The 18312-nt window shown below is 43.3% G+C and overlaps 1 protein-coding gene across 4 annotated transcripts in view; it reads right to left on the bottom strand.

The window, feature by feature from the left end:
* The window catches only part of LOC119165896 (neurobeachin-like protein 1), a 202742-nt gene that overhangs the window by 154967 nt on the left and 29463 nt on the right, over nucleotides 1-18312 (bottom strand). For all 4 annotated transcript variants that reach the window (XM_075865221.1, XM_075865224.1, XM_075865222.1 and 1 more), the window contains exons 15-23: nucleotides 17155-17256; nucleotides 16856-16974; nucleotides 13768-13897; nucleotides 10124-10243; nucleotides 8838-9161; nucleotides 3517-3616; nucleotides 3072-3160; nucleotides 2761-2856; nucleotides 1459-1639 (exon numbers count right to left, since the gene is read on the bottom strand). In XM_075865221.1, the coding sequence (XP_075721336.1) occupies nucleotides 1459-1639; nucleotides 2761-2856; nucleotides 3072-3160; nucleotides 3517-3616; nucleotides 8838-9161; nucleotides 10124-10243; nucleotides 13768-13897; nucleotides 16856-16974; nucleotides 17155-17256 (1261 nt within the window). The remainder of the gene's footprint in view (nucleotides 1-1458; nucleotides 1640-2760; nucleotides 2857-3071; nucleotides 3161-3516; nucleotides 3617-8837; nucleotides 9162-10123; nucleotides 10244-13767; nucleotides 13898-16855; nucleotides 16975-17154; nucleotides 17257-18312) is intronic.

Below are 18312 nucleotides of genomic sequence, written 5' to 3'. Positions count from 1 at the left end.
TGTATGCTCAATCGCACGCCCTTATCTTGCAGTGGTGAGAATCGTACGTCTTGGCTAGCCATTGAGTTTCATCGTAACGATTCTGTTGTAGTTACCAGGCGCACAAAAGTCACTGCAATCATTGCAGTCTCCGTTCACGAAAAGCGCCCACTTTTCCGACTCAGCGAAGTAGCAATTGAGACGCTTATTCGCGTTAATCTGTACCTGTGCGTGCATTTCATGCGTTTTTTGTGCGTGAGAAATGGGGGGCATGTTTCAATCTGCTTACCATTCTGCAGGTGACCTTCCGAATTGTTGCTATCGCGTTCATTGCTTCGCCTATGCGGCAAAGCTGTGACTTTTTTTCGCCAGAAAACAAACAAAACTTGCCGCAGCTGCTCAAGCTTTGGTCAAGAACAACGGGATGATGAATGTTGACCATGCCTTTTCGGGCGCCCACTACCAGTGAGGTGTTACATACGATGGTAAACACAAATAGGTATGAAGAGCTCAAAGTTTCCTGACACCACCACGTGGTTGCAACTGATCACTATAGCAATACAGACTGCACCACCTCATTTAGGTTGCCTTCGAATGTAATTTTGACTCTTTTTCACTGGATATTTGCAGCACTTCGCACTTACTGCACTCCTAGGTTCGTACGAATTAACCAAGCTGTGGCCAAATATGACGAAATAAGGAAAGTTTGAAGCCATTTTGAGATGTACACCATGGCCAAGACCAGAGACATCTGAATTATCCGAGTTTCCAAATTAAAAAGACTAGAATTAGCTAGCTTTTACTATAATAAATTTTTTTCAAAGGACGGCTGCACGTTGAAATAAGCTTCAACTAGACATATGGCTAGAGCCTAAACGTTTATAATTCTTGCTGAAGACGTTTTGCACAAGACACAAGAAAAGAAGAAACCACACACACTTTATGTAAAGATGACAACCAAGGCTCACTCTTCTCCAAAATTTGCAAGAACTTGTGCTATAAATTACAAAGCTATATACTGCTTCTGTGGTGAGAAATTTAATGCTCGTTCAATACACAAGTTGATCAAAACTTAGCTTTACAGATTTCTTAAAGTTGTGTGTTGAAAGCAGCAGAAAATCCATTTCTACATATATCTAACTTAAGCAGGTAGGCGGACATAAAATGAGATGGCAGTTGTACTGTCACAGTCACATTGAGCCACCAAAATGCATTCAGGAACCTTATTGGTTTGGGATTTTGTATATAAAATAACTTATGTGGTGTGAAGAACAGACCAGCAAACTAACAAACAGAATGGCAATCGTTTTACTTGCCATTTTTCAGTGCATTCTACCTGCACTGAGTAATCAGTAACTAAATTTTGTAGGCCTATTTTAAGATATACAAAACCTTAGTAAGTAAAAATTGAATGAAGAAATATGATAATGAAACTGATTTCTCTATTAGATCCATGAAATTCTCTAAGCAATGACTTGCCGGAGAAAGATGATGAGGACGATGGCACAACAATCCAGTCATCTACAATTTCCTCCGAGGCTTTGTTGCTGGATGGTGTAGAAGCCGCTTCAAAGCTTGGAGAGCACTTGGGAATGGGTTTCCCAGAGTTCTCCAGAAGAACATACAGTGTCGGGAACCCGCCAATCAAGTTGACTGTATCCTGTTTGAAAACGTCAAATCAGTCTTTACCAACGTAAAGGTAGAGTGGCTCAAGAAAATAGCAAGCTTGACATACCCCCCTAAAAGGATGAGCTGGCTTCTACCTGGATATCGATTCCTTCACTTTTATGGCTATACATATACAGTGCATAATAAAAAAATAACTGTCACCTACAATGATCATACAAAACTCTCATTTAACACTATGCTTTACTCACTGCCATATTCTAGAACACCCCTCCACTCAACGCTTGACCTTGACTTGAAAAGGTCGATGGGAGCGCCGTCTCATGGCAGACCAAGCTACTGCATATTGGCGATAATCTGCAGCGATTCTTGAGAAGCGCAACGTCAATTCCAGTCGAGCAGCGGTGCAGTGCTTCACTTAGACAAGTAAAGGACGAAATTTGAGTCGAGAAGCGTTTGTGAATATGGGGGTCAGACCTTTTTTAAAATGAATTAAAGTTGTCAACCAACATCTTTGCATTGCCGAAAATTAGTTTTTCTTTCAGTTTCACAGTGAACAATACAAAGGGGTGGGGATGCTGGGTTTAATACCCAAACCATCAACATTTGTTCAGTTTTTCTGTTTTTGTTCGAAAAATACGCTAGCACATACACTCCGAGCTTTGTGCAATATGTACTACAGTATTCTGATTTGTCTATTTACGCAACGCTGCATTCAGACTCGTCCATTTTAGAGGTTTATTCAGCATCCATTGCTTTGAAGCAAACTTGGCCACTATGCCATGCAGGCTGTCTCCTCTTGAATATTCCACGATGACCTTAACTTATATTCAGGCTTGTCCCACAAGACTGCTTAACATGCGCTTTTGTAGAAAGCTAGCATGTTACTCCAAAATGGTGCAGAACTCATGAATCTAGCACTTTTCTCAAAAATAAAATGCAAACGTAGCAGTGGAATAAAGCCGGAGAAAGATGGAAAGCTCTTAAGACAACCAGATGATGTTTTAGTTAAGTACTACATCAAATAATGACGCATTGTTCATTGAGCAGGGAAAGGTCACAGTCACTACACCAGCACCTTGAACATCCACCACAAGTCGGGAAGCTAAATTCGTTTACAGTATGTTCCATCCAAACCGGTGATGCACAACATACCTTGACGTTCTGTGTGTGACAGTAGCGACCAGTGAATGTGCCATCGTAAATTGATGAAGAGGGGGCAAGGTTCGTACATGTTCCATCAACAGAAGCCTGCATGTACCAACACATTTGACACAAGCATAACTTTAAGAGAAAAAGCAAGACCAGTCATGCTGAATACAACAAATATAAGTCAAGAATGACAAGACATGCACTGCACAGAAATTTTCTTATGTAACTTGTCCCCATCAGTAGCCACTAGAGAAACTATATAACTAAAGAGAAAAGAAAAACAATGACAACGAATAATAATCGAAAGGCGATACCTTTGCATCATAGTAAAGAACCAGCTTTCCTAGAAGCTCCGCAACTTCTACAGAGTCTTCATTCTTGAATAATGTGTAGTTCCTGGGGCCTGATTAAAGTAGAAGGAAATAAAAAAGCATGAAATTCCAGGCATAACTATTTTTGGCTGAAAACACTGGCAGAATAAACGTCCCACTACGTAATTCATGTAGAAATGACATTGTCAATATGCACACTGACGAGTTTAGAAATGTTTCAGACAAGGAATGCCTGTATTTGGTACATTAAATACTCGTACAAGTCATGTAGTCAAGCTGAATCAATAATGTGACAGCAACAGAGAAAATTTGTGCACAATCTTCAATGCTGAGTGCATTGTTCAGAAGTAATCAAAGCGTGTCTAGAAGGCTTGGCTAGTTCTCTATGTACTCAATCATACATTATTATCTATTTAAATAAGCTTACCTCCAGTGTACATCATTTTAACTTGAGATGCCTGTAGAGGCTCGCTGAATAGGCACAGTGATCCAATCTGTCCCTTGAGACCTCTGGACAAACCCCAAACCTATGGAAAGCAAGCCATGAGTTAAAACAATGTAATGGTAACTATAACTTTTCTGAAAATCCAAGAAACAAATGTTCAGAAAATTACTCACTACAGCCAATGCTAAGTGACAGTGCTTAGTGTACTACACTCAGAGAAAACTTGACAGGGCCATGCAGGCAAAGCTATGAATGTAGTTGCAGCACTTGTACCACTAAATGAAAGTAGTCCTACAGGCTGGATATCACTGCTGTTACAGTTGTGCAGGTGCTGAATGCTGAATTTCTGAAGACCCATGTGACATGTACGTTCAAGAGATTTTTTTTTTTTTGGTGGGGGGGGGGGGGGGGGAAGCTGTGGTGAAGAAACATTAGGGGGGTGCCAATCCCCCTTAACTCCCCGCTAGTTACGACCCTGGTAGTACAAACAAATACACTGGGCTAGCCAGAGAAGTGTCTCACTGGCTGAACATGGTAGCGTAGCACCATCACATGGAAATTTCAGAAAGTGCTCACATTGCTGGCCCCAAGACATGGTACAAAATCTCAACCTTTAAAAAAAGATATGCTGCAATATTATTTAGTGTGAAGTAGAGCGCATTGTTGCATTGATATTGTCAAAGAACAGCAGTTGAACTTGCTGCTATCACAGACATACTCTGCCAATCAACTTTCTATGATTGTATAACCACAAAGCGTTGTCTATGAGTGTAGATTTTTATTTTCCCAATGAAACATGGAAATATGTTTTTAAAAAACTACTCATCACGTGTAAAAATCAAGCGTTCTCTTGCTTCACGACCTTGTTAACACCTATAGTGCACAGAAAGGACAAAAGCACAGATGTACCACGTGGACGCAGCGCTAACTTCCAATAATTGATTTATTCATGAAGCAGTACAACTAAATACAGTTAAACCTCGATATAATAAAATTGACATATTCCATGAAAAATTAATTATAAAAAGGATTTCATTATATGCAGGTTCTGTACAAAAATTTGAAAAATAAATGCACAAATTAAACAAAAATAAAACTGAACGCAGAGCTAACCCAAAACAATTATTTAGCGCTAAAAAGCTGCCTTAACATTGCAATAGCAATTACATAGACACTCTCGGCGGGTTTTCGCCATCACCTCCATGTTCCATAGTAAGTCCAAATTGGTAACCTGCCCCCGCACATTGTAAGATTTATGAGTGGGTAAAAGCGCATGAGTGCTACTGAAGCAGAGATCAAATAAGCCGGCACATCTCTATCGCCTGAAAGCGGCGTACGATAACACCCCCACATGTTAGTACTGCGGTTGAATGCTCAAACAGAAAGGAAACCACCCATCTTAAACGAGCATGAAAAAACACTGAGCAAAGTAGAAAAGGTGAACTCTGATTTTAAGGGCGCAGTTGCAATCACTGGCGCGCATGCTATTTCGGCAAGCATCAGTGTGCTTCAACGCGAAAAGACCGTGTGAAAAGAGCACAGCTCTCTGGAGTGGCCGTATTTGTATTTGCTTACACCAGGGTTTTGTAGGATAGTGCCGCGATATCAGACCGAAGAGTTGGCTGCCAGCCTTAATACTTCGTATGACATACAATTTGTTGCTATGGCGTTCATTGCATTGCATTAAACGCGCCGTCGTGTTGCTAGAGTTGATATGCTAATCGTGAAGGCTACAGTCCCATGAACTCACAGCACGGTTCAAGACAGCAAAGCGCATGACGAATCGACCTCTGAAAATTTGTCATTGTCACTGTGGTCTAAGAGAGTTCCCATCAGTGCCTAATTTTACATATCCTCAGTAGTAACGACATGGTTGTCTGCATAAAGAAAAGAAAAAAAAAACAGAAGCTGAACATCGTCGAGGGCCACTCCATGCCCACGCAGTAAAACCATGCAAGGGCCTCGAAAATGAGTGAACGACCACGGTAAAGTGCTCTCGATATGCAGCGCGGCCCCATATATGTGACGCTAGCTAAAAATGAAACATTGCAAAGTGACATCGCCTGTGTCACCTGTAGACTCTTCAGCAGTCGAAGAGTGGCACTGCCAACACAAAAGTAATTTTCTTTTTTTGTTTTTGGTTTGAAGGGAGGGGGAGGGTGCATCCGTGCATGCGTTCCTAGTAACTACCATCGAACCCGGGTGTATCAAACTCGCCAAAAAACGCTTATTAGTTTGATATATGGCATAATTCGATATAGGCCCAGTATAGGTTTTGACACAAAGGCACATAACAAACTAGAAGAAAAGTACTTTATTAATATGGTGGCTTCCTTGCGTGCCCTATTGTGGAACAAAAGAGTCCCGGATTTTTTTCTGTGTCAACGACTTCGCTGCCTGCAACAGCACGCACGCCTCCACGTTGTCCAACGAGTCGGAGCAGCTGAGGCCGCAACCTTTCACATTCAAGCAATAGCGCCGGACCAACGCAAGTGTACTAATCACTTCGGAGGATGTAGGCAATGGGTCATCATCGATTTCCATATTGCTGTCGCTTTGGCTCGTGGTCGGCACGACGTCTGCGATGTAATCCTCATCCTGTAATTGGCCCATGATGGGGACATCATCGTCCGCACTGACGAACTCGTCGAATGTCGATCTGTTGATAGCACCCGGGAACTCTGCCAGCTCATTCCAAAACTTCGGCGGAAACAACTGCGGTGTCTTCAGTGCTGTCAGAATTTGGGGTGTCATCACCAGGCATGCGGAAGCCGGCATGCCTAAAGCAGTTCTGGATCGTCTCCTTCTTGACGTCTGCCCACGATCTACTCAACATAGCTCTGAGCAAGTCGATCTTAAGCTCCCTGCCGACACGAAGGTTCTGCAGCAGCCTCTCCACCAGGCGCTTCCAATAGCCGGCTTTCATTGCGGGTATAACGCCTTGATCCAGTGGTTGCAGTACAGACGTAGTGTTCGGGGGCAAAAAACACAACTCGATGTTGCTGAAGGTCGTACTGCAGTGGTGCGATGAACAATTGTCTACGAGCAAGCACACTTTGCGATTTTTGCCAACCAAATCATCATTCCACGACGATAGCCATCTGCTGAAAAGCTCCCCGGTCATCCACGCTTTTGAATTTGCTCGGTAGGTAACTGGAAGCGACAGCGCATTTCGAAAACACCGCGGTGCCGTGCTTTTCCCGATAACCAGAGGTCGAAGCTTTTTCAATCCGTCTAAATTAGCTGCCAACAACACAGACACACGAACTTTGTTTGCCTTGCCACCGCTTGTCTTGTCGCCACGACACGCAAGTGTCTTGTTTGGCAACATTTGTCAAAATAGAGAGGTTTCATACGCATTGAAGATATCTTAGGCTCTATATCTTGCTGCGATATCTCGCCAGTTTTCCTTGAGCCATTTTTCTCCGCTGTCCAGGTCCGCCGCTCTGCTTTCACCTGTAACAGCTTTGCCAATGATGTCGTGCCATTCTTAGAACCGCTGAAGCCAGCCTGAACCGCCTTGAAAATCATTCCTGCCAAGCAGAAAAGCAAAGTCCTTGGCTTTCTGCTAGATCATAGGGCTGGACACCGGGATGTTTCGCGACCGAACGTCCACAAACCACTTGTAAACGGCCGCTTCAACATCTTCGTACACAGCAGCGCGCACACATCGGGTGCCACGGGCACCTGGCCTTTTGTCCGACTTGGCCCTGATGTCTGCCTTATTCTTCAGGATAGTACTCAAGGTGCTCCTTGGAATTTCGTACACGGCGGCGACGTCGGACTTTTTTTCACCGCGCTCAACCCGATTGATAATTTCGAGTTTCGCGGCGAACGGCAAATTTTGCCTCTTTGCACAAGCCATGATGACGGCGCGCCAATACAGTTCACAGAGCACCAACAGGCAACACCACAGACCACGCTGAATCGGCAGCAGCAGGCACACAAGCATAAAGAAAGAAAAAATGGCGCTCCCTTCTACCGCCTCCGCGCCTCGGAGAAAGCACAACGACCTCTGATTGTCTGTAAGCGCTGCGAGTGGGCCAGGATAATTTTTTGAAGGGGGGTGTTCGCCCGCACACAACCGGGTCTAACCAACTTTTTCTAGGGTGGCGCCGGCAGTTTTCCCCGCCACCGCGAGGGAAAGCCAACTTGCTGGGGCACTTTTGAGGCACATAAAGTTTGATATATCAGTTGTCGTTGCTATTTCGTTCGATAAAACAGTAACTTTTGCTATATATTCTCAATGTAAACTTACCGTGTTTAGGAATTGTTCGATATACGGGATAATTTTATATAAACGGGTTCGATATAGTCGGGCTCGACTGTAGAACAGTGGCAATGCCGGCTTCTAAGGCACAGACCCGCCCGTCTAGCTCTCACAAACCCATGCGCTCGCTCTCACCTGGGAGTCATCAGAGCCACGAGCGCGCTATGCACGCCGCCGCGGCTTTCCGCTTCGTTGGCAGTGGGACAACTGCGGAAGATGAATGCTTATGCGAAAATGACAAAATCCGGGGCAGCATTCCTAGATTATCCATTGCAAAAATTTGTTATATCAAGGTTGTCTCCCGCTGCTACTTTGTTACATAGTGGCAGCAAATATATGTGCTTCTATAGAGTAATGGTGGCGAATAAAAAAAAATTGTTATATCAAGTAATTCGTTATATGGAGATTCATTATAAGCAGGCTTAAATTTAGTATAGAAAATAGGAAGCAACACTCGATGTGCATAAGTACAAGATTAAATATTCAGAACATGAATGATACACATGAAAAATGTGCAGCCAAAGATAACATGAAAATACAACAAAAAAATCTACAAGAATACCAGGCCATGTTGAAGAAACCATATTCTTAGAGCCATCCTTCCTAGTGCATTCAAAACCTCCAATTTCTTTCTTGTCAGCTCGATAGAAGGCGTGCTCACCCATGTGTCCCCTAAACGAAGTTGGAAATTAGTGCTGTGTCCACGTGTTACCTCTGTGTTTCTGTCCTTTCTGTGCGCTACAGATGTTAAGATATGCCAAAGCTTACGGTTTTTTTCATGCTGCCTTGGTTTAACAACTGAAAATTAGTGTGTGCTAGCTGATGGGCTGAAAGAGCTTGAATGGTGTTGCAAGTGATGTAATTCACACAGGCTGAGTGTTGAGCCCGTCGGTGCAGCATAATTTCATCATTTCACAGCGCATGTAACGAGAATGAATCAAGAGGAGTCAGCGCTCTGTGTGTCTCTGCTTTGTTCATCCAAATTCCAAGCACTGTGAAACATTGATGAGGTATCAATCATACAGCTGCTCACCTGCTCATGCGACTCGAGTGGTGAAACACTGATAGATGGGTCAGGGTCAACATTGAAGGCACTTCTAAGATTGGCAGGGACACTCGGAGCCATGGAGAATATCTTATCGGTGTCCCATCCACTGAGGAATGACCCAAGGGTACTGTTCCTCAGAAAGCCACCAGTTGCAGTATTTTGGCTCAGTTGCTCTTCGCCAGCCCCGGAACCATGCTCAACCGATGAAGTTGACCCCGAGCTATCGCCAGAGCCCCTGCCGTCGGCCGAACGCCTCTCGCCAGTTGAAGCCGATGCTTGGTTCCCGCATGCAACATGACAATGGGAGAACTGCATCGCAAAAAGAAATTTCAAATAAGCATACGTTAAGTAAGGACCACCGCTTAATGGCTGAAAGCCCCTCTCAAATGCAGCCAATTCAACTTTGCATTGACTAGATGAAAATCACCCTTCTATGCAAGCCAATTAACTGTTCTTTTTATAATACCAACTGCTACAGAAACATGTGTTTTGCTTCATACAGCATGTATTTGAAACTCAACAGTAAAATGCCAATGTCAAAAGTTTCTAAAAAAATTGAGCTAGCTGCAAGCATTATGCGAGCACTATTAAGCGCCTATTCATTATGTTATGCACGGAACTAATACGACAGAGATGGGGCATGGAATAACACACATAAGGGTTAACTTTCAATGAACCAGTTTCGCACTTACGTGTTAGTTGCACACTTAGCACTGTGAGTATGTCACCCCCAAAAAGGGCTAAAAAAATCTATCCTTGCTAAATATCAAAAGCACCATCAAAAATTTGTTTGTCATCTGTAGTTGCTTCATTATTGAATGCAAAAAGATTAATTCTCCATTTTCTATGAGAGCATTCAACCCAATTATAGAGGGTGAGAGGTTAAATCACAGGGCTGATGCAGTGAGCTCATGGTAACCCATTGATGGCACCCTCATTCACCTGTGCGCACACATCACAGAGTGACATGTACGCAACTGTTGTAACGAGAAAATAAGACTCAAATCACACTGAAAGATGGAGACATGCAATAGAGCTCAAACTGCTACACATAATACTGGTATACATATTCACATCTGTCAAAAGATGAAAAGACGAAACGCCAACGGTTAATGCAAACCAACTCGGTGCACTTGCAGCATCACCATCATCCACAAAGCAAAGCAAACACCCTTTCTATGTCAACAAGCTGAAATCTAAATTACATGCATTGAAAGCAAGCACTTGTAAAATGACAAGCTTGGACAAGGCTAGTCAATGTCCCATCCAACCTCGCTAATTGAAGGCAGCTTCACTTGTACGCTGACACGCTGCCGTCCATCGATGAACACCACCGTGCTACTGTTTGTAAAGGGGCGACGAGCTGCTGTGTGGCAGATGTCCACGCTGTGCTGCAAGGTTTAACAAAGAAACACCACCAAAAATGTAAAAGGTAGCCAGATTCGCCTTTATTTTAATTACAAAAGAAACAAAGAGAAGATGATGCTTTATGGAGCATAAGCAGCTCACAGAATTCATGATAATTCAATTAATTACTTTTCGGAACACTCAAAACCGAAGCAAGCTTTTTTATGCCATTAAAAAAAAAAGAAAAAAAGAGCGAAAGTATTTTACAGAAAGGATTTCAGCATTTGTGTGTATGTATATTGGCAATATAGTGTAGAGGAGTAGCAAATACTGGAGAACCCATACACATCAATCTTACACGGATCTGAAAAGTAGTTTGTTAATTAAATAAAATGTTGACAGATAAGATAGTGTGCCCTCTCAGACTGTGTTGGTCTGACCAAGCCTCTACCTCAGACGTTTTTTTGCTGTCTCCTGTCAAGCTACCTTTCTGGATTGAGAGCAGTATAATTACAATGAACTAAAAAAAGATAACACATTTCGAGCTAGTTGTTCATACCAAGGTCCGTTGTCATCAACACGCACTGTTTTCGCCTCGGTTCTAAAAAAAGACAGCAGAGTAAACAAAGTGGCTGGGCTGCACCTCATGTGATGCGCCAATGGGTGATCGTAGCAAAGGTGTCGTGGTCTCTTTATGCTGAAGTTGTAAAAAGAGTCTGCACAAGTGTCATTGCTCATGAAAGCGTGTAACAGCGTGTTTCTGGCCCATTTAATACATTACTGAGCTTTAATCAGTGTCTCAATGCCTGCTACACGCCAGGGTGCATGAGTGAATATGCAGGAGTGCTAAAATTGCACCGAAACCTTTTCCTTTTGAGGAGCCTGCCGACCCACAAAAAGCAGGTGACAACCGGAACTAGCATAGATGTGCCTAGATTCTCACTGACTACTGTGCTGTTTGCAAGCAATGCTTTGAGCAGTGCTGCATCATTAGTGAATATAGGTACATTACAAAGAATGAAGAAGTATGAACCCATAAGGATAGCCTTTGCTCGGCAGTCCCTACGATGTCCAGAGCTTTTATCTTCACATGAGCTAACCTGCGCTCAATTGTTTTGTGAGCGATCTGAGCATATAGAACTCTATCTCAAACTTTATATCAGAGATAACCCAGTTTTAATGTGCCTGTTTTGTGCAGTTGTTTTCTTTAGTGCAGAAAGACTATCTTTTTTCAACCACTTGCTTCCCTGGTGACAGTGCGCAGGTTATGTGGCCCGCAAGGGCTTAAAATACCAAGAAACCTAGCCAAGGAACCAGGCCAAAGGCGCCTGCATTTACCTTCGAGGCACGAACTCCATGCATCATGGGTTATCGCAAGCACATCAAAAAGTGCAGGTGTGCATATAGCCCCTCTGTTATTTTGCCTAAATTGACTGTATAACTGGTTCTCCTTTTTTATTGAGTTGACCACTTATATTACATTGTTTTCCAGATTTCCATTGGCATAATGCCAATAAAAACAAGTGAATACTTGTTTATGACAGTGTTTTGTATTATGTAGGCTTGTGCAAGTAGTAAATCTTAGGTATGAAGCAAATTCAAAGCAAATAGTGGTTCAGTTCAAATACCTTCGAATCTAATTCCAATAGCATATATCGTAAATTATAAAAAAGAGAGCATGTTATGACTCAGCTAACGTGAACAACATATATATATTTTTTTCATTGCAAAAAGGCATGCACAAATGTCATTCTCTTTGGTTCAAAAGAAATGGAAGCAACTTTCAGTAGCAGCTGAATTGGCTCTTTCGGTAGAATGGCACTGATAACCTATAAAATATATCCTGTTTCAGAACTTACTATGCTTGGAGCATATAAGGCTGTATAACAAGCTTTTAAACTTAACAACAGAAAAATCGATGGGAGGGTAATCTGTTCAATTTAGCCTTGAAGTCAGGCTTTGCGGCAGTGCGGATATTCCCTGGAAAGGTGTGATCATGGCACAGCAACCTCCACTGCAATGAAACCACCTTTACAAAAAGAAAATGTTTTTTTTTTTTTTTAAGTTTTCTATAATGTATATTCGAGTTGAAGTGAAGTCAAATGCATCAATATTCGTTCACTACAGTTCAGTATTATCCATTGAATTCTTTTATTTATAAAGTGTCAACGATGTAGCCAGCAGGGGTGGTGTTGCTTTATGCTTTGTAATATTTAGTTAGTGTAGGCGCCTATATATACATGCACAAACACAGACAGTAAATTCACACCCATCACGCCCCATTGATACTATCCTTGTGACGCCCCAAGGGACAACCATCTTTTATAGGTGGTGCAACTCTCATTATATTACGTTATACTTCTGATATCTTTCAGCCCTCATAATATTGAAAAGGTCCCATTTATCCAGCACATAGAGACATACCACGTACACAGCTTCATAAACGGTAAACATTTGGCGTGCTGAAGAAGGGTGTCTATACAGGCTAGTTGGTTTTTCATTACAGGTTTTTTGTGTGTAGCGCTGCGTACGAAAATTGTAAGAAAGAACTTGACATGTTTCGTGTGCTTTCTACAGGATATTATTTTTCAGCACACAGCTTTCTGAAAACAGCTAACTCCCAATATTGTGGCTCAGTTACTTTGAGCAAACTAAACACAAAACCACCCCCAAAAGAAAAAATTAAGAGAGAACAAATCAGAAAATAGGATGTCCTGTCTTTTGTCTCTTCTCCCTACTGGCGGTGTACTTACTAGTTCAGAATCATGTGAATGTACTTACTAGTTCAGAATCAAGTTCGTCGCAATTACACTGAGACTATAAATCATTATGGCGATCAGCCTGCAATAATTTTTATATTTTGTGTTCCTTGAAGCAGTCCTTTGGCAACGAGAACTAATTTGCTGTATCTCTCAAGGGCGTTTATGAAAAAAGCATCTATTATAAGCTTTGAAGTTTTGTTCATCAAAGAGAGAGAGAGATAAAGATGCAAGGAAAGGCAGGGAGGTTAACCAGACCATCAAAGCTTACGACAATAAGTACGAGACTTTATAGCGACAGACACACAATGAAAGACACATCAAAAATAGCACCAGGGGTGTCCCCAATGCACTTATAGCAGTTTTTGCACGCTGCGCCTTCAGCCGTGAGTGACTGCAATGCCACTGCTGCGGTCAACGTGGAAGGCATCAGCCAGCCAGGCACGGTCACACCATCCAATAATTCAAGTACATTTTATAAGTGTTCAAGGTAGCAATTCCTAAAATACTATGCAACAACTACAAAGCCGCTGCCACTGCATTGGTGTAATTGAGTGTGCCATTCAAGCACCCAAAGCTCATGCTAGAACATGTACTTACATATTCATTTACACGTTCACGACTCAAGAGCGCTGCTTTGATATGCACATCTTAATACCCAACTCCTAATAAACCACCAGTACCTTCAATAAGAGGCAGTCGCTTACAGTGGGAGAGTGTTAACTCTGAATTGCAAGCAGCCTGCTGAAACACTGGATTTATGGATGCAAAGCAATGTACAAGTAATCAATACAAAAGGAACCATTTACCCATGTCTCGTCATCTAGGGTAACCCCTTCCACAGGAACGGCATAGTATTCTTTCTTTGTTGCGACCGCAACCACTAGTTTTCCCTGAGCAGTGAAGAATGACTCCAACGTTCCATTTGGGGTGGTGAAGCTGAAAAAGCACAATTATATTAGAACAATGATGCGGTACTAGGTTTGGTATAGCTAGCTAATACTTCTTAATAGTTTTATTAGTTTCAGACAATGTTTGCATTTGTCATTAAAGTGCCAACATGAAATAGCTTTCTGGTTTGAAAATACTAAAATTTACTTTTCTTTCTGTAGAAAAAAATTTACAATCATACTGCCCCCTAATTGTTTCCCAAAAGCATCTTACGTACTTTGCGCAAACTGAGTAGTGAAATCTGAGTCAGCTACTTCTTAAAAGGCAGGATCAGTTCCAAACAGGCAAAGCATTGTTTAGAGTTACCAGCAAATGCTGGCTGTATTTATAGAAGCTCTTCATACTCATTAGGAGAGCTTCTTGTGATTCAGTACAGTCACTTAAAGCGTACAATACCCTTGTGACCATGAAAATATACATTATTTCGAAGGCACAAAATTGCACTTACAACGAATGTCTCTAAGTATCACCGGTCGGTTACAGCAGACGGAGTTGGCACTCTGGGGACTTCCTGGGACACCATTTTCGACTACCGATAAGCCATTGGCGAGGTGCCCATAGATTCTTATTCTTAAACAGCGACCCTGCCTCTGCAGCCGTCAAGTTGTCCCTCTTTCCAACTGTTTTTTGTTATGCACCCGCTCCATCTATTGACACCCCGTTACTTTGAGCACCCCCGCATCACTAGATGAGGCCCGTGTTTTCACACTGCCACCAATATTTCGAAGACCAGTCAGCCAACTAGTTTCCCCTCATTTTTTGATTGCTGGTTGTGTTACAGTTTTGTTGGCATCGCCAGCCGGGAGTGACAAGACTATTTGTCAACACCGTAGGCCATCGATTGTACCCAATCGTCTGCATCTGCGTCTTGTCTACATCCGTGTCGCATCGTTGCAGTGCGCGCGCTTGCGCTACCACACAGACTTTAATAATTCAGGATTCGTTTCCCGTTTAGGACTTGTTCTCACTCACTTTTCACCCCACTCAGCGCGCCCTCCGCACGTGTTCGGAAGCGTAAAAATGGCTTTTACATAGAACGAATCCCAAATGATTGAAGTCGGCCGGGCCCCGCAAGTTCGCCGGCGCCACAATGCGATTCTATGACCTCTGCGTGCGCCGACCGCTCTTCCAAGTTCTTTTACATGCGAGTTGAGCATTTCCTGAACCCTGCAAGCAAGCTACCTGACCTGCCTTCTTCCCAGGTGTTTGAGTTTTCAAAATCACCTTCCCTCCGTATGCTCCTCTACTCATGCATCACTCTCTCGCAACTCCACCTGTCTCCACCGCTCCGCGACGAGCTCAATTTTCTGGAGCGCGTGCTGTGAAGCATTGGTATAGAATTTTTAATTTGAAATCAAATCACAACTATGTTTCTTTGATAGTGTGCTGTGCCACACGTGTACGGTTTTGTCATGTGTGTGGCGTCACGTGTAATGAGCAATATAATGTGTTGTAAGCGTATGCAATAAACAAAAGTTGGAAGTTAGCGCTCACACTGTTGCCAGCCTCAGCCTATACTGGCTTGAATGCAGAAGTTTCGTTTTCTGACTAGAAACAGGCTCAGAGCAGTTCCATGCATGCTGACTTTTACATCGCGCATACGCGTCTTGCTCGCTGTTGATGTGCGTGCGTGGTCAGGATGGCGGATGGGAAGCCTTCCGCACTTTTTTCTGCAGCTCAACAAAACGTCAAAAGTGTAACCACTTGGCTTGAGAGTAATCAGCACGTTTACGACTTACTATAGGTGCAGCATTGTGGAGTGCTTGCTCATATCTGTTGACCACCTGGACAGCTAGCTTGCCGCTTCGGATGTCCCTGTATCCAGCTGTGGAGATGGTGAAGGCTTCGTGGGCAGTGGTAATAGCTACATGTGTGCAAAACTGTTTTCGCAAGGCTGATTTCGTTGGCATCGGACCTGATTGATTGATATGTGGGGTTTAACGTCCCAAAACCACCATATGATTATGAGAGACGCCATAGTGGAGGGCTCAAGAAATTTAGACCACCTAAGGTTCTTTAACGTGCACCCAAATCTGAGCAAACGGGCCTACAACATTTCCGCCTCCATCGGAAATGCAGCCGCCGCAGCCGGGATTTGAACTCGCGACCTGCGGGTCAGCAGCCGAGTACCTTAGCCACTAGACCACCGCGGCGGGGCCATCGAACCTGATGTTGAGCCAGAAGCTTCCAAACAAAACCACTCCTGCGGCGATCTATAGAAGCGCATCGTCGACTCGGACACGGGAGGGCGTGTGGGACATCTGTTGTGATGACTACAATACAGCCTATAGTGATGCAGACACTGTGAAACCGTGCACAGATGAGGGTATTGTGAATGAAGTGAACAGCAAGAGTGATTTCGAGGAATCTGATTCCGAGGACAACAAGCTTTGGAGACAGTGCCTACAAGCATGCTTGTTGCAATTGGCTACTTTAATGATAGCCTCGGGCAGCTGATGCCACGCGCCTTAGCGAAAGCATGCTAACTTGAGACCATCTGCATCACAAACTTTTTCGGGTTCATCCATCCTGTTATCCTTCCCCCTCATGTAAATTTTGTGCCTCCTCCACAGCAGACTTGAACCACATCATGTGGCGCTGCCCTAAGCACCCTCTTCCCCCATTCCTGAAACGCCTAATTTCTAGTGAGGAGCAGTGGGAGGCTGCCTTGCGCAGCTCGAGGCCCGCTATCCAGGAGGCCATCCTGGAGTGGGCTGAGAGGGTAGAGGAGGACTACTTCAAGTAGTTCATCCCCACCACACCCTTTCCTGTTGCCCCCTTCCCTTTAACAAGGGATAAATAAAGTTGTTCATTCATTCATTCATTCGGGAAAAACATTTGTGTGTTCACTTGCAACTTCTTAAAGCTGTGTTTTTTCTTTTACTAAGAACTTGCTTCCTAGTCAGTTAAACAAGCATGACACAAAACCATTTTAGTTGTTCCTACCTGTAGAACTGTCTCCGGAATGCACCTTCTTTGCGAGCATTTAGTTTTTCAAGGCGTACCCATGCGTGAAATGCAAAACCAGATCCAGGCCACTTTTTAATGTTTGGAATGACAATTCCCTGAAAAAAAAAAAAAGGAAGGGGGGGGGGGTAAAAAATGCTTTGAAAATCAATAATTGATGGCACAGTATGCAAAATGTTGAATTTCGATTCTGTTTCAAATATATGCTGCTTCGCTCTCAAGCGATGATACTGAACCACGAACATTTCTGCTTATGAATGCACCTGCCTTCCTCTCACCTCGTCTGGGTCACTGAAGTCAAAGAAGTGAGATGCCCCAAGCCACCCATCACTTTTCACCATGCTGGACAGGGCATACATCAGTGGCAGTGTGTACTGGTGCTGGAAGGAGAAAGGAACTATTAAATAACCTCGTAAGAAGGATGATCTTCATTTCCGTGGAGAAATCTTTGAACAAACTTAGACTGAACTTATATTGTTACACGTCCTACTGGATGAACATGCACAAACACAAACATGATTTTTTTTTTTGCAAGTACCGCAGTATTTGTCGGAAGCAGCAGGGTCAGCGCTTGGATGACCGAAACTAAATCAAGGTCTGTTTACCCTCATGCTGCAGGACAAGCGGGCTCTATGTGGTAATCCTTTAGTAAACAGCTGATAAGGTCCACTGTTAGGCTGAAAATTTCAGCAATACCGTATTTGCTCGCATAGTCCTCGCACTTTTTTTGCCGGAAAACCGATGAAAAGTTGGGGGGTGCGGGACTTACGCGGGGAAAGCTTTTTACGAAAACGTACAGAGCGAAAAAGAAAACGAAGTGGCCGCAAATTGGGATTCTCACACCAACAACTAACAGCAAGCTTTAAGAAGTACTAATTAAAGCTTACCTCAACAATAAAAGCACAGGTTCAACACAAGACAAGATTAAATTAAGACACAAAAAGTGGAACCAAATAGTCGAGAATTAGAATACCATACGCAAAGCTTGCGGACGTTGCGGGCGTAGCGGTAGCATTCATCGCTCAGCAGGAGCCCTCAAAAGGTAAGCGTGGGACGTCAGTATTGGGCTGATAGCTATTTAACAGAATTGTCCACAGTTTCCTTCTTAAGAAATAAAGTTTACCATCAATCCCAAGGGCCTACCGGCGGCCCTGTTGCTGTTCTTTAGTGCATAATCTATCACTTGCAACTTGAAAGCAGCCATACAGCTTCAGTATCGCCTCATAACTTGACAAGGTTACCGATGCAACATACTAAACACGTTGCAACGCGCACTGGCCACTTCAGCTTTGCTTGAGTTGGATTGAATCTCTGTGCAATAGTAAGCTTGATGCTTAAAAGATGGCGCCAGATGACGTGCACTATCATCATCAGTGCCTGGAAAGAGCAGACGACATTATTGCAGCAGTTTTCGGGGGTGCGATAATTACTCGAGA

This window comes from Rhipicephalus microplus, chromosome 1 (genome assembly GCF_043290135.1).
Source record: "Rhipicephalus microplus isolate Deutch F79 chromosome 1, USDA_Rmic, whole genome shotgun sequence".
Taxonomy (NCBI): Eukaryota; Metazoa; Arthropoda; class Arachnida; order Ixodida; family Ixodidae; genus Rhipicephalus; species Rhipicephalus microplus.
This window is presented reverse-complemented; position numbering and strand designations above follow the sequence as displayed.